At 36.5% G+C, this 13,179-nt stretch overlaps 1 protein-coding gene across 1 annotated transcript in view; it reads left to right on the top strand.

The window, feature by feature from the left end:
• Positions 1 to 12,868, top strand: part of MORC3 (MORC family CW-type zinc finger 3) — a 40,063-nt gene extending 27,195 nt beyond the window's left edge. Inside the window, exons 10-17 of the mRNA XM_063305373.1 lie at positions 674 to 775; positions 882 to 1,004; positions 1,092 to 1,160; positions 3,071 to 3,113; positions 5,809 to 5,978; positions 7,877 to 8,729; positions 10,770 to 10,933; positions 11,660 to 12,868. Coding sequence (XP_063161443.1) covers positions 674 to 775; positions 882 to 1,004; positions 1,092 to 1,160; positions 3,071 to 3,113; positions 5,809 to 5,978; positions 7,877 to 8,729; positions 10,770 to 10,933; positions 11,660 to 11,813 — 1,678 coding nt within the window. The 3' untranslated portion in view covers positions 11,814 to 12,868. The remainder of the gene's footprint in view (positions 1 to 673; positions 776 to 881; positions 1,005 to 1,091; positions 1,161 to 3,070; positions 3,114 to 5,808; positions 5,979 to 7,876; positions 8,730 to 10,769; positions 10,934 to 11,659) is intronic.
• The last annotated feature ends 311 nt before the right edge of the window (positions 12,869 to 13,179 follow it).

The following is a 13,179-nucleotide window of genomic DNA, read 5'->3' as shown; positions in this document are numbered from 1 at the left end:
TACTTAACCCAAGTAAAAGCCCCCTTTAGGCCTTCCACTCCAAATGGATTTAACACTTGCCTTATGTGTGCGATATTAAGAGGGAGTCCAGCATGGTACATGTTTATTTATCTTATTAAGATATGCCTGTATAATTCTATAAATGAGTGTATGTACTGCAGGTGTTTCAGGCAGACTGTTGGGAATGGGAGCTTTAGACTTTTAACTGGATCCAGTTCTGAATTGCCAATTTGGCATAGTGGTTAAAGGCACTGGATAAGAAACCAGGAGGCTGTTAGTTCTAGCCTTGTCTTAGGCATGAAGCTAGCAGGGTGACTCTGGGGCCAGTCGTTCTCTTTTAGCCCTAGGAAGAAGGCAGTGGGAAACCAGTTCCAAAAATGTTGCCAAGAAAACCGCATGGACATGTCCAAGCAATCACCAGGAGTCAAGACTGAATGGAAGGCACAAAAGGAAAAAAAAAAGTTATCAGTAACTTTATGGTAAATGATACCCAAGAAATTTTGAGTTCAAAGAATATGGGGAGGGATATGCCATTAATGATATTCACTCACTGAACATTTGAGTCCAAATTACTGCTTTTTTATTACTGTTTATTACTGTTTCATTTCTATGATAAATATATTTACTGTTAAGATGTATTATGAATTACAAAATAGTATTTCTTGTTTGTTAGATGTACAGTACATGCCCTTGGTGAAAAACTTAATGATTATTGGAATGAGATGCAAGCAAAGAAAACAGAATTTCCTCTGGAATTATTAGTTGAAGATACCCAGTAAGTTTTTTAAAACACAAACCTTTCTGTCATGCTGCTTGGTTTGAATAATTTTAAACTACAGATGTACTTTTCTAGGTTTTATACAACTGATAATTTGTTACAGGAAACGGCCTGATCAGACCTGGGTTCAGTGTGATACTTGTCTAAAATGGAGGAAGCTTCCAGATGGAATGGATGACTTGCCAGAGAAATGGCACTGTTCATATAACCCTGACCCTCAGTTCAGGTAAAATAGGTAGAATGAAATAACATTTTTAGTTTATAATGTTAGCTAAATCAAAATTAATGATATCTTACTAATTTTTAAAATTAGAAATTGCAATGTGCCTGAAGAACCTGAAGATGATGATTTAATACCATACGAGAAAACACATAAAAAAAAGTGAGTATTCAACAACCAGAAATTTGAAATTATGTGTACTTTCATGTATCTTAAAAGCATTTCTCAGAATATTGTTAAAAGACAAGGTCAGCATAAATTATATTCACTGTATAGTTTAAAATTGGTTTATTTCACTTGCCAGCTCTATAATCCAGGCAAATTATGGTTGGGATTAACTATATTTCAGTGAAAGAGATCAAGATGGTTGTATATAATTTTTACTGAAGATTTTAATTACAGTAATAAAAAATAATACAAACTAAACTCGGAGAAAGGAAAGTAAAAAGTGCAAAGAAAGAAAAAGAAAAAAGAAAAAAAGAAAAGAGTGAAATAAAATAAATATATAAAAAAGTGACTTTCAATCTTCATCACAACATTTATAAATAGGTTTAGTAGCTTTTCATCCCCTATAAGATTACAAACATATCTCTTCTTCCCATAACCCATCCCATCAACTTTTGAATCCTGGCATCAGCAAAAAGTCCATAAAGGGTTGCCAGAATTTTATAAAAACATGGTTTATTTGATCAAGGTTAAAATAAGACAACTTTATATTCCTTCCTTTATTTTTAATTCATTCAAATATCGTCATAGGATTTGATCTCTCTTCAATTCTTCTTTATCCCATTGCATACGCTTTGTCAAGGCTGTAACAAGCCACTTTTGTAAATCTAATACAAAGATATTATTCATAAATTCTCTTGGTTTATCATTTGTATTTCCCCTTTATTTTTAATTTTTAAAATGTCAACCAGCTTCTTTTGTATATCCAGTAAAGAGTCCTTATCCAGGTCATTCTCTTGGCCAGTATTTCCACTTTAAATGCCTTCTCTGTCTTGTAATTCACACTTTTTTTAATCCGGTATTTCTGACTTTACTATTTCTGCATCAAGCAAGATTTGTTTCACGTCTGTCATTCCTTCATTAACATCCTTAGGCATAGTCTATCCATAGATGCAGACATCGTTACTGATATTGTTGATATTGTGGCTACTAATTTCTGGCCCTATTCTTTGAAGATTTCTTTAATATTTCAAATGTTATAGTGTTTTGTGTCATTGTAAATCCCAATCCTAATCAAATCCAAAGGCAGTTTTTTTTCTTTTTGCCTGGATTTATTAATCCCCTCTAGTGTCCAGTTTAATTCGTAAAGTCTCTAATCTCTGTTATGACTTACTGCGATGGAATGTGAGGGTGGCCTTAGAAGGTTGGGGGAAGAGATGCTGCCTAGGAAACAATCAGATAAAAGAGAAAGAAGTCTGCAACTGAGTAACAGACAAAGAAATAAACTTAGAAGGGACCTGCCCTAATTATTCTGGTGGTAAAATAGGGCGGGAGATTTGTACTTCAGACTTGCATGGTTCTGTTAATGTACCCTTACAGTAAAGTAGGATTAGCTTATCTTGCTGTATTTCCTGTCTGATTTACCTGGGACGGCTGACATAATCTTGCAAGTCTGAAGTACAAATCTCCCGCCCAGGAGTAATGAAGGAAAACATAACAGATTTGGCAATTGAGGTCCCTTCAGAAGGGGGGCAAAATGTCTGTAAAGGGAAGTTATCAATGATCAGGGGAGACCTTGCCACAGCACACAGTAGCCATCTGGAGTGGAGACATTTGCTTAAAACGAAATAAAACACAGACATTTGCTTAAAATGAAATAAAACACTAGGCAACACTGCTTGTACTAGCACAAGTCAGAAAACACTACTTTTGATGGAAGTTGCCTGTCCTTGGGTTGAAGGTGGGTAAGTGTTCCTGCCCTTGTGAAATAATGGTTTGTACTTATGCTGGGGCAACCTGGTTAAGCAGATCAACCCTATCAAAATTGAACACAGTTTCCTGCATCAAGAATAAATGTTAAAAAGTAAATTTGAGTATATATAATAATATTTCTTTGTATCATACAGAGACAGGGAGAAATTAAAGAAAAGACTGGAATTTAGCCAACAGGTAGGTAACTGAACATCCTAAAATGTATGTATGTTTATTTCTAAACAGTGCCATCAGTGTATATTAGCATTCAGAAAGGCAAGTTCTTCCCCAAGAAGCTTACTGATCAAAAAATGACATAGGGAAGGTAATAAAGAAAAGGCAGAAAGTTAAAGGTGAGGGTAAATGAGAATATTTGTTACACTTAATTGCGCATGTCCCAGGCTTAACTTTAGTGGGGGATAAAACTAAAAGAGCTGTTCCTGAATCTTTGGGGAACATACGGTTCTAAGAAGTATTTGAAAAAAATGTTCAGGCAGGAATTAGAGGTTATATGGGACTGTAGAGAGGGGGAAAAAACAGTTTATCAAGGTAGTTGTGTTCTGGGATATTCACTTTGGAAAGAAACAATCTACTTCTGGAGCAACTGGATCAGCATATTCCAGTGAGTGCCACAACCTTCTAATACCAAAACACTTACATAAACAAATAATTAAGGGAACAGGAGACTTTCAGATAATGAGTTGGTAGGGGAATATAACTGAAAAACAAAGGGTTACAAGAAAATGTTACGTGCGGGACCAGAAGGGGGAGAGAGCTCTGAATTCTGAGCTAAAAATGAAAAATAATAGAACTTCAGAGGGGTGAACAGAAGTAACAGAGAAAGGGAAAAGAACACAGAGATCAGAAAAATGAGTTGTCAAGTGAGGACTCAAGATAGTACATGGTGGAATTAGTTGGTCTGAAGGCAGAGGTTACAGGAGACTACAGAGAAGAGATTGGAGATTGGACTATCCACGTGAATGCAAGAGTCAAATCAACAAGAAGTACAACTGAAGCATTTCCCCAAAAGAACAAGATTAGGCAGAAAGGACTGAGGGCCAAGACAGAGCACAACACAAAAAGTTGTATAAAGCTAAAGTAGCATTTTAGTAGACACATGTTTAAGCTAATAACAGGTTGAAGCCTATTAGAGGAAGAAACATCAAAAGGGAAGGCACACCAATGATAATAGTATTGGTTTAAGAGATTTGTTGATGGAAAGTAGATGACTTAATTAAAAGAAATGGACTGACTTCAGGATATATGAGCAGCATTTAGTGTGAAGCAAGGAAGAGGTTAAAAATGGTAAGATTGGGAGAGACAGTAAAAATGTGGTATGTGAAGATAAATAGATTGAAAATTCCAGGGACCAGGAAGCCCTGACAAATAGAATAAAACTGACTTTCAGAACAGTGGGAATCAAACATACTCTGGATTTATAAAGCAATCTGTGTTTATTGATTTGTGCTTTATACTGTTGACTCTGAATAAAAAGTAGCATTTAAATAGTTATTAATACACCTAGCATGTGTAAGATAAACACTGTATGTTTTGTTAGAGATACAGGTAGTCCTCAGCTCATAACCACAATAGGGACCGGAAAATTCATCAAGCAGTGCGATCATTAAGCAAGGCATCACATGACCACATTCGATTTTACTACTTTTGTGCGTGTGTGTGTGTGGTGTCGTTAAGCGAATCACACAGCTCCCCATTGACTTTGCTTGTGGGAAGCCAGCTTGGAAGGTTGCAGATGGTGATCACATGACCCTGGGATACTACAACTGTTATAAATATATGCTGGTTGCCAAGTGCCCGAATTTTGATCGTGCTGCCATGGGAGTGCTGCGACAGTTGAAAGTGCAAGGATCAATTGCTAGTCACTCTGTTCAGCACCATCATAACTTCGAATGGTCACTAAACGAATGATCGTAAGTTGAGGACTACCTGTATACTCATCTGCAGCTATCAGTAATGGAAGTAATGTTCCAGAAGTGAAAGATAATGGAAAATTGAGGCTGTTTAAATGTTGTTTATGTAGCCTAGAGGTTACATAAGGAATTTCAGTTGCTAAACAGTCATAAAGCATGACCACATTATCCCTGCAGTCCTGGTTACCATCATTAACCGAATCCTACAGTCGTTAGGCAAGGCAACTTCCTGCCAGCTTCCTGCAACCAAAGTCAATGGAAGCTGGCAGGAAGTTGCAAGTCCCAGGTGGGTAGGCAGATAAGTGGCTACTGCTGGTTGGGGGAGGGAACAAGCTGGTGTGGTGGAGAGTGCAAGGAGTTGTGCAAGAGGTGGAGGTCATGGAGGGTGCAAGGGAGGCATGGCGAGTGTTGGGGAGGGTGCAAAGGGGCATGTGGCCGGTGCAGCGAGAGCACAGAGGGACTAGGGGAAGGTGTGCTGATGGGGAGACTTACCCCAGTGACTTGCAGTGTTCCCTGCTGGCTTCCGCATTGACTTTCTGAGGAAGCAGGGAAGGTTGCAAATGGAGATCACATGACTGCGGGGTGCTGTAGCCAGTCATAAGTGTAAACCAGTTGCCAAGCACACAGATCATGATCATGTAGGCATGGGGGTGCTGGGATGGTCGGAACTCCAAAGACTGGTTGTAACCACCATTTGTTCAGCGTCATTGTAACTTGGAACGGTCACTGAACAAATGATTGTAGGTCAAGGACTACCTGTAGTTATATGTATAAATATACTCAAGTGAATATTTTATGCTCTTGTTGATACCTAATTTAAACAGTTGTGAGGTAAAAAAATAATTAATTAACCTGCTGATATTATCACAGCTGGTCTAGTTATATATCATCACTTTAAAAGGAAATACCTTGTGAAAAAGTGATTCCTTTCTAATCGTTACAAAATGATGCATTTTCTACAGATGCATAATGAAATATATTTACAGACATCATCTGCCTTGTCCAATACATCCCCAGCAATGAATGAAAATATTTCAAGATTGCATGTAGAAACTTCAAATACACCTCTAAGCAGGCCTCTAAATATATCAGATACATCAGCATCTTCTCCACATTCAGATCCTGAAAATAGGTCAGTACATTTATTTCTTTATGTAACTTTTATACTACTTCAATCTTTACTGGTTCTAAACAATATATATTCTCTGTCTATACACACATACATTTTAATACAATAAATAATTATTTCCTTATGTCTTGATATCACATTGATAGCACCACATCTCTGTCAAAATAGTAATTTAATCTCTGAAGACCTGCCAATATAATCAGATTTCTTGAAGATGAAGGGGAAAAACAAGCCCCTTATCCTTTTATTGTATGTAGTTCATACTCCCTGATTTGACTCAAGTTAATTGTAACTCTGCAGGGGGAGGATACAAGATTCTACCCACCAATAGGGGGTAAGGAGAAAGCTTATATAATGATCTTGTTTACATAAGCAAAAGTAGCACCCTTAGCAACTAAATCTCCCTACTAGCAAGCCAATTTTCCCTTTTTCTTATTAGTATTGATTCTGTTTATTTAGCATGTTCCAGCAATTTAGGGGTCTACTTGCCTGTTCTAGTAGGTGTTTCCTGAAGTTTAACTTCTGTGTTCTGGAGGCTATGTTAGCTATTTGTATACACTATGCTTTAAGCATTGAGTCACTCTTTTAACGTCAGCCAAAGCCATTTTTAGGCCAAACTATTTTTTTGGTTAGTTTGTCCTACGAGAGGAGGGGCTACTCTCACTTCTGGGCAGACTGTTCCAAAGGTGGACAGCCACCAAGTAAAATACCTGCTTCTGTGACCCTCCCACCTAGTAAGTGCACATACTGTGAATATTGGATAAGCAGATTCTTCCTGGGATAGATAGGCTTGAAGTTACCCAGCTACCAAGTTATATTGGGTTTATATGTAATAATAAGCACCTTGAACTGCTGAACAAATTAGCAACCCATACAGCTCCCATACTAGCAGCATAACATAACAGTAGCAGGTACAACTAGCACACAGCAGCTACATTTTCCACCAACTGACATTTCTGGATAGTCTTCAAGGGCATCTCACATAACATAAATTACTGTAATCAAATTGAGAGGTGACAGGTATGAGTGATTGTCCTCAGGCTATCTTATTCAACTTGCCACAGCCTTCATCTGCTCATCCACAGGCCTGCTTATTTGGGGGACCACAACCTTATAAAGAGGCAAAGTTGGTACAGTTCTAGAACTGGCAGGCTTCTGAATGAGCAGCCACTCTATTTTGCTTGGGTTGAGTCAGGACCACAACCACATCTTCTATTTGTCTGGAGGTGGAAATATCATTGATAATACTACACAGCAAACTGATTAATGATTTCACCCAGCAGCCTCATGTAGATGTTTAATGAGACAGAAGACTGAGTCCTAGGCCTGAGAGCTCAACCTCTTCTGTCCCATTACCAGTGTCTAGAATGCCTGCTTAGGAAGGAGCAGAACCATCATAGCACAGCACCCCCTACTCTGAACCCTCCCAGTGATCCAGAAGGATACTGTGGTCAAGGCTCATAAGCTGCTGAAAGATCCAGAAAATGGTGGTTGCACTTCATTAATCCAAGTCCTGCAACAGATTTATGAGAGCAACCAATGCAGTTTCAATCCCATGCTCAGCCTGAATCCTGACTCCAGGAGTCCAGATACCCACTTTTCCATAGTTCTTTGCCATCCCAGCAGGAAGGGGATAGTTGTATAACATTACTGGATCCAAGTCTGGCCTCTTCAGTGGGCAAACCAGCACATCTTTCAAGGCAATTGGTACCTCTCCCACTCATAAAGAGGCATTAACTACCAGTATCCAGCTCCTTGTTCTCTCTCTAGCAGTGTAGACCAACCAGTTGCAAGAACTTTTCAATTATTTCTAAATGGACTTTCTGTTCAGAAGGTAATACAAAAGAAAACAATTTTACTTTTAAAATGTTGATGTAATATGTATCATGCTGTTTCTGTAGGTTTAAACGAAAACATTCTAATTCGGATGCACCACTACAAATTAAGATCACACGGGTGACTAGCCAAGCATTTGAGAACAAAAAAGATGAGGATGACAATGATGATGTCATCATTTTGGAGGAGAATAGTACTCCAAAACCTGCAGCAGAAGACTGTGACATCAAAATAATAAAAGTTGAAGGTAGTGCCAATTTGGATTATATTGGTGATGATGGAGAAGGTTCCAAAAGCAAAGACGCTTGTTCAGAAATAGAATGTTCAAAAGGAACTGCTGCCACACAAACAGAAGTAGAGTGGCTTGTAGTAAAGAAAGAAGAAGTAGAGGACAATGTTGAAAAGAATCAGCTATCCAGATTAGAGCCTGAATTGACCATATTAGAACCTGTTGGCCTTTCTGAGTCTGCTTTGGTGTATGTGGACAACAGAATAAATGAACTAAATATTCAGGTGCAGTTAGCCAAAAGTGAAAAAGGAAAATATGAGAAACAGTGTGAAATGTTGTTCAAAGAAGTAAAGATACTAGAACAAAAAATTGTAGAAATGAATGATAAGCACATGAAAAAGGAAATGTGCCATCAGTCAACAGAAACAGATAGTATTCTATCGGATGAAGAACTGGAAAAAATTAAACAAAGAAGTCCAGAGGAGATTTTGATTCTCTATGAGCAGGCACTGAATGAAATGAAAAGGCTGAAAAAACAATGTACTACTCTACAGAATTTAAAATCTGAATGCTCTAAATGTAGAAACAGCGAAAGTAAAACTGAAATAGATGACATGGCTGTGCAACTGGATGATGTTTTCAGACAGCTGGACAAGTGCAGCATTGAAAGAGATCAGTATAAAAATGAGGTAAGTTTTACAAATGCATATGTAATAAAACCAAAGTGATTGAGGTTAATCTTTTTCTTACTTTTTACAGCTATTGTAATACTGCATTTTTAATTTTGTTCCAGCAAACATTTATGTGGTAGGATTGATGCAATGCAGCTTAATTTACTTGCAAGATGCATTTGTTTAGGATTTTAGTCCTACACCTTGTCTTTAATACATTTATTTTTATGAAAATCCCATTAATTTTAGTAAAATACATAATCATTTAGTAGGGCTTCAGTCTAAATAAAATACATTATTTCTACTTCAGTGAGTTCTGTCTAAATACCTCATCTGGTAGAAATAGAAGACTAGGTGAGTAAAGAGCAACAAGTACGTGGCCCCATTCTGATATAAATGTGCTGTTGGCCATTTTATCTAACAAACTAATACAAGGCATCAGCTTTGCCATTCTTATTTCCTAAATTAGAGTAGTCAACAGTGTACATAAAAATGAAGTCTTTGATTCAGTCTTGATTCCTAGTGACTTCATGGACATGTCTGTGTTTTCTTACTAGCAATATGGGTATTCTTTCAGCTTCCCAATCTAGCCTGCAGCTTCAGTATTTCATCCAAGTATTATTAACCAGGTCCAGTCCTGCTTAGTTTTTTGACTTTAGGTAAGATTGGCTAGTTGCTTAACACCTAGATTATTTCAAATGCTCACAGCCCAGAAGCTAGCCTTCATACCGAGGATCCAGTGATTTGTCCAAGATCTGCACAGCCCTGGTTTCCAAAGTGAAATGCCAACAGAGGTATCAGGTCTTGAATTCATATATAAAATTGATTCTTCCAGTTCATACAGTCTAAAGTTAAGAATTGCTTTCCCAAGAAATTTGCATTTACAATGATGTAATGTCCCAAGAAGCATAGTAGTAAGCATATGCGTTATAAGTCTTCAATTGGATTTACTGCAAGTGTGCATAAGTTTGCATCCATTTGAAACATTGGAATTTGTAAAAAAAACCAAAACACTTTTGTAATATTAATGAACTAAATCTTAACAGTTGCTTGTGTGTTTTGAATATAAAATAAAATAAAATAAAACCACCAGTGCTATAGACTAATATGGCAAGATTAATAGGCCAAAATTCAAACAGCTTCTTGTGGTTTGCCTCTTTAAAAAAAAAAAAAACAGTAGATGATGCCACATTGCAACCTGTGTTTGATCATCTTCTGAATGTCGGAAGACTAGCAACCACCAACTAAGAAGATTGTGTCTGTTTATCTGCCCATCTGTCTATCTTTTGCCTTCTAGAAGGTCATCTGAATTGTATTTAAACAAAAAAAAGTGCTCAACATGCAGTATTGCATAATACTATATCAGGATAAGAAGTCCAGTGCTCTCCACATATTTATGACTACAACTCCCTTCAGCCTCGGCCAGGCTATGAATATGAGGGGATTGTTGGGAGTGCTTATTTTTTTAAAAATCTGCAGGGCACCTGGTTGCTTTTTTCCATCCTTTGTTTGAACCTTCTTATTTCATTTATATACAGTATATGAATGCATTTGTCAAAAGAACTTATTTGGTCTTTTTTCATGTAAATCATCAGAGCCTCTACTGATAGCATAAAAACATACTGAAAATTTAGTCATTGTAGTTTTTTGCATGACATCCCACTAATAGCATATTCCATTCTGTTCCTAGGAGCTTTGTGCATGATATTTCAGTGTTCAAAAATTTAAAGCCAGTGCTCTGGCAATAACAACAACCAGAATAATATATTAAACGTGATCTTCCAACTTACATTTATTAAGCTGTGCAAAGCCTTCAAAAAAGGTGCTTCACAATGCATGTGAGCACATCCTGTTTCTGAATTGTTAAAACGGCTGCATTGTTTGCAAAGCTTGCATACAAACCTTCAGAAGCTGCTACTATGAAACAACTTACAAGTCATCTATGTGATCTTGAGCATTGCAAATCTGTTTTGAAGACTTTGCACAATCTTAAATATGCACAGTTTAAATATACAGTTCTGAATGTTTGAATGGGAAATTTTGACCTACCTCTTTCAGATTGAACTTCTTGAAATGGAAAAAAACCAACTGCATTTTCAGTGCGAAGAGCTAAAAGCAGAAATTGGACAGTTAAAAGCTTCTATACCACAAATGATTGCATGTACAAATGATTCTGTGGCTAGTAATCTTGAAGAACCTGTAAATTACTCTGATGGGGAAAGGTACATATTCTTTATATGCATGGAAAAGCATATTAAATCTTCATTAATATCTAACATTTTTATCTACTCCATTATGATTTTCACCTAAAATTTTATCATCTTAATCTTTTCAGTATCTATCCAACATTTATGTCTGCTAGGAGTGTGCAGTACCTTGTGAGTTAAACCATTTCAAATTCAGAATATCCAGCAGTAGTTCTTGCTTTAAACATCTGTTTTGACCATTTTGAAAGTATTTTGAATTTGAAATAGTATAAACTAAAAATCTTTTGCACTGTATTAATATCTATCAAAAGAAATGCTAACAGTTTTCATTCTGGGGTATGCTCTTAAGCATATACTTGGTTTGAGTAGGGCAGTTCTCATAATTTTTGCCCCATGTGATTGAAAGTGTTGAACAACACTCCTTGTACAAAAGGTTACACTGTGTCAAGACTGCTGGACTATCTGGAACTTTGTTCTGAACAATAGGGCAGTTCTTAGTCATTTTAGTTCATAACTAAATTTATTCAAAGCCCTTATCTATTCACTAAACGCATTGCCAGATGGACTTTTAACGTAGCATACTTTAATATATATTTTAGAATACCTTAAAAGGCAGAAATGAGAAAGAATAAAATGTTCAGGAGATGAATTAAGTACTGAAGTTGTATCTACAATTGTATGTAAAAGTTATACATGAAGCATACAGTTTTAACTAATGTGCTCAATGTTGTCTTTCTGTAGCCTGAAGTTGCGATCACTGCGAGTTAATGTGGGACTACTACTGGCAACAATAATGCCTGATCTTGACTTGAAACAAGTGAACTACGACGTTGATGTAGTTGATGAAATTCTAGGACAAGTTGTAGAACATATGAATGAAATCAGTAGTGCTTAATGTTTTCTCCACTGTCACAACATACTTTGCTCAAATTTGTACTCTATTGTGAAGCTTCCAATCTGCATTAAAAAATAGTAATTTTGGGGGTTAAACTAGACACAAACTAAATGTATACTTGAAATGTTGCAGCTGAATTTTCAGTGTTAATAGTGCCACAAAAGGGGTGAATGACTTGGATGAAGGCATGGTGAAGGCATTCTGCAGGGATTGAAGGAACATTTTCTTCACTGCTGTGGTTACGGCAAAAGCCATGGCAGATACCAGCTCCTGAAAGCAAGGTCGGTGAAGGAGCTATAGACGCTTCACTTTCTGGGGCTAGTGAAGGACATGGAAGGACAGTTGCCATCACAAAATTGGGAAGAAAACTCGGGTTAAATTCTATTTAGCATAGCTGATGAAAATCAAAATGTGTGTGTGTGGTGCTATTAACAAAAAGAGGCAGTCTTAACACCTTGTCTAGTTTTATCCTCCTTTCTGCATCAAATCTGCATCATATGCCACCATAGATGCACTGTATTACCCCTTTTGAATTTTTCAGCATTTCTTACAGATATATTTAATTTTTATAAGGCATTCAGAAATTAACCACAGATAGTATAAATGGTGTTACATACCTTTGTAACTTTCTTTTTAAAAGAATCACTGGCAATTTTGTCAAGTAGCATTTTTCCCAAATTACTAGTATTTTATAGTGGCCTATGAGTATTTCTGAGCTTTGATACCTGATCATGTATTATCTACTGATTAAGAGTATTGCATTACAATTGTTACACTATCGGATTATGTTTTGTTGAATAAGTATGGGTGTTTTATCAAAATAATTAGGTTTAAGGATTTATTTTTTTCTGTATTGTTTTTCCTAACTTTATAATTAAACGTGATTCATTATTCACATTATTGTTTGATAGATGAATGTACTGTAAGGTCTGAGTAAAATAAATCTTGTCTGTATGGAAAATGTTATTTAAATTTATACTGTACATTTACACTTTGAAGAAAAGCAAATAAATGGAAATGGGTTTTTATTTACATGAAATAAATTGAAAAATGTATATATTTTGTACTAAATGGGGAAAACACATTCTCATGTTCTGCGTGACAGGAACAAATGTAAATGGACAAATACATTTTTTTCCTAATAAATCACACATATTGGCTCTTCCCTCTGTGTTTTTTATTCTATGCAACCTAATGAAATGTTGGAAAGAAACAACATAAAGCACACAGGATTCTATCAGCAGGACAACTTTACAAACACACAACAGGTCCAAATTTTGTGTTGAGGAAGGAGCTGGCAAAAGGAGGATCAAGTTAAAAAATGAAATGGGAGCAGTGGAAGAGAAAACAAAAACAGGATTTCCCC

This window comes from Candoia aspera, chromosome 5 (assembly GCF_035149785.1).
Source record: "Candoia aspera isolate rCanAsp1 chromosome 5, rCanAsp1.hap2, whole genome shotgun sequence".
Lineage (NCBI taxonomy): Eukaryota > Metazoa > Chordata > Lepidosauria > Squamata > Boidae > Candoia > Candoia aspera.
Note: the sequence above shows the minus strand (reverse complement) of the source record. Positions and strands in the feature narration are given on the sequence as shown.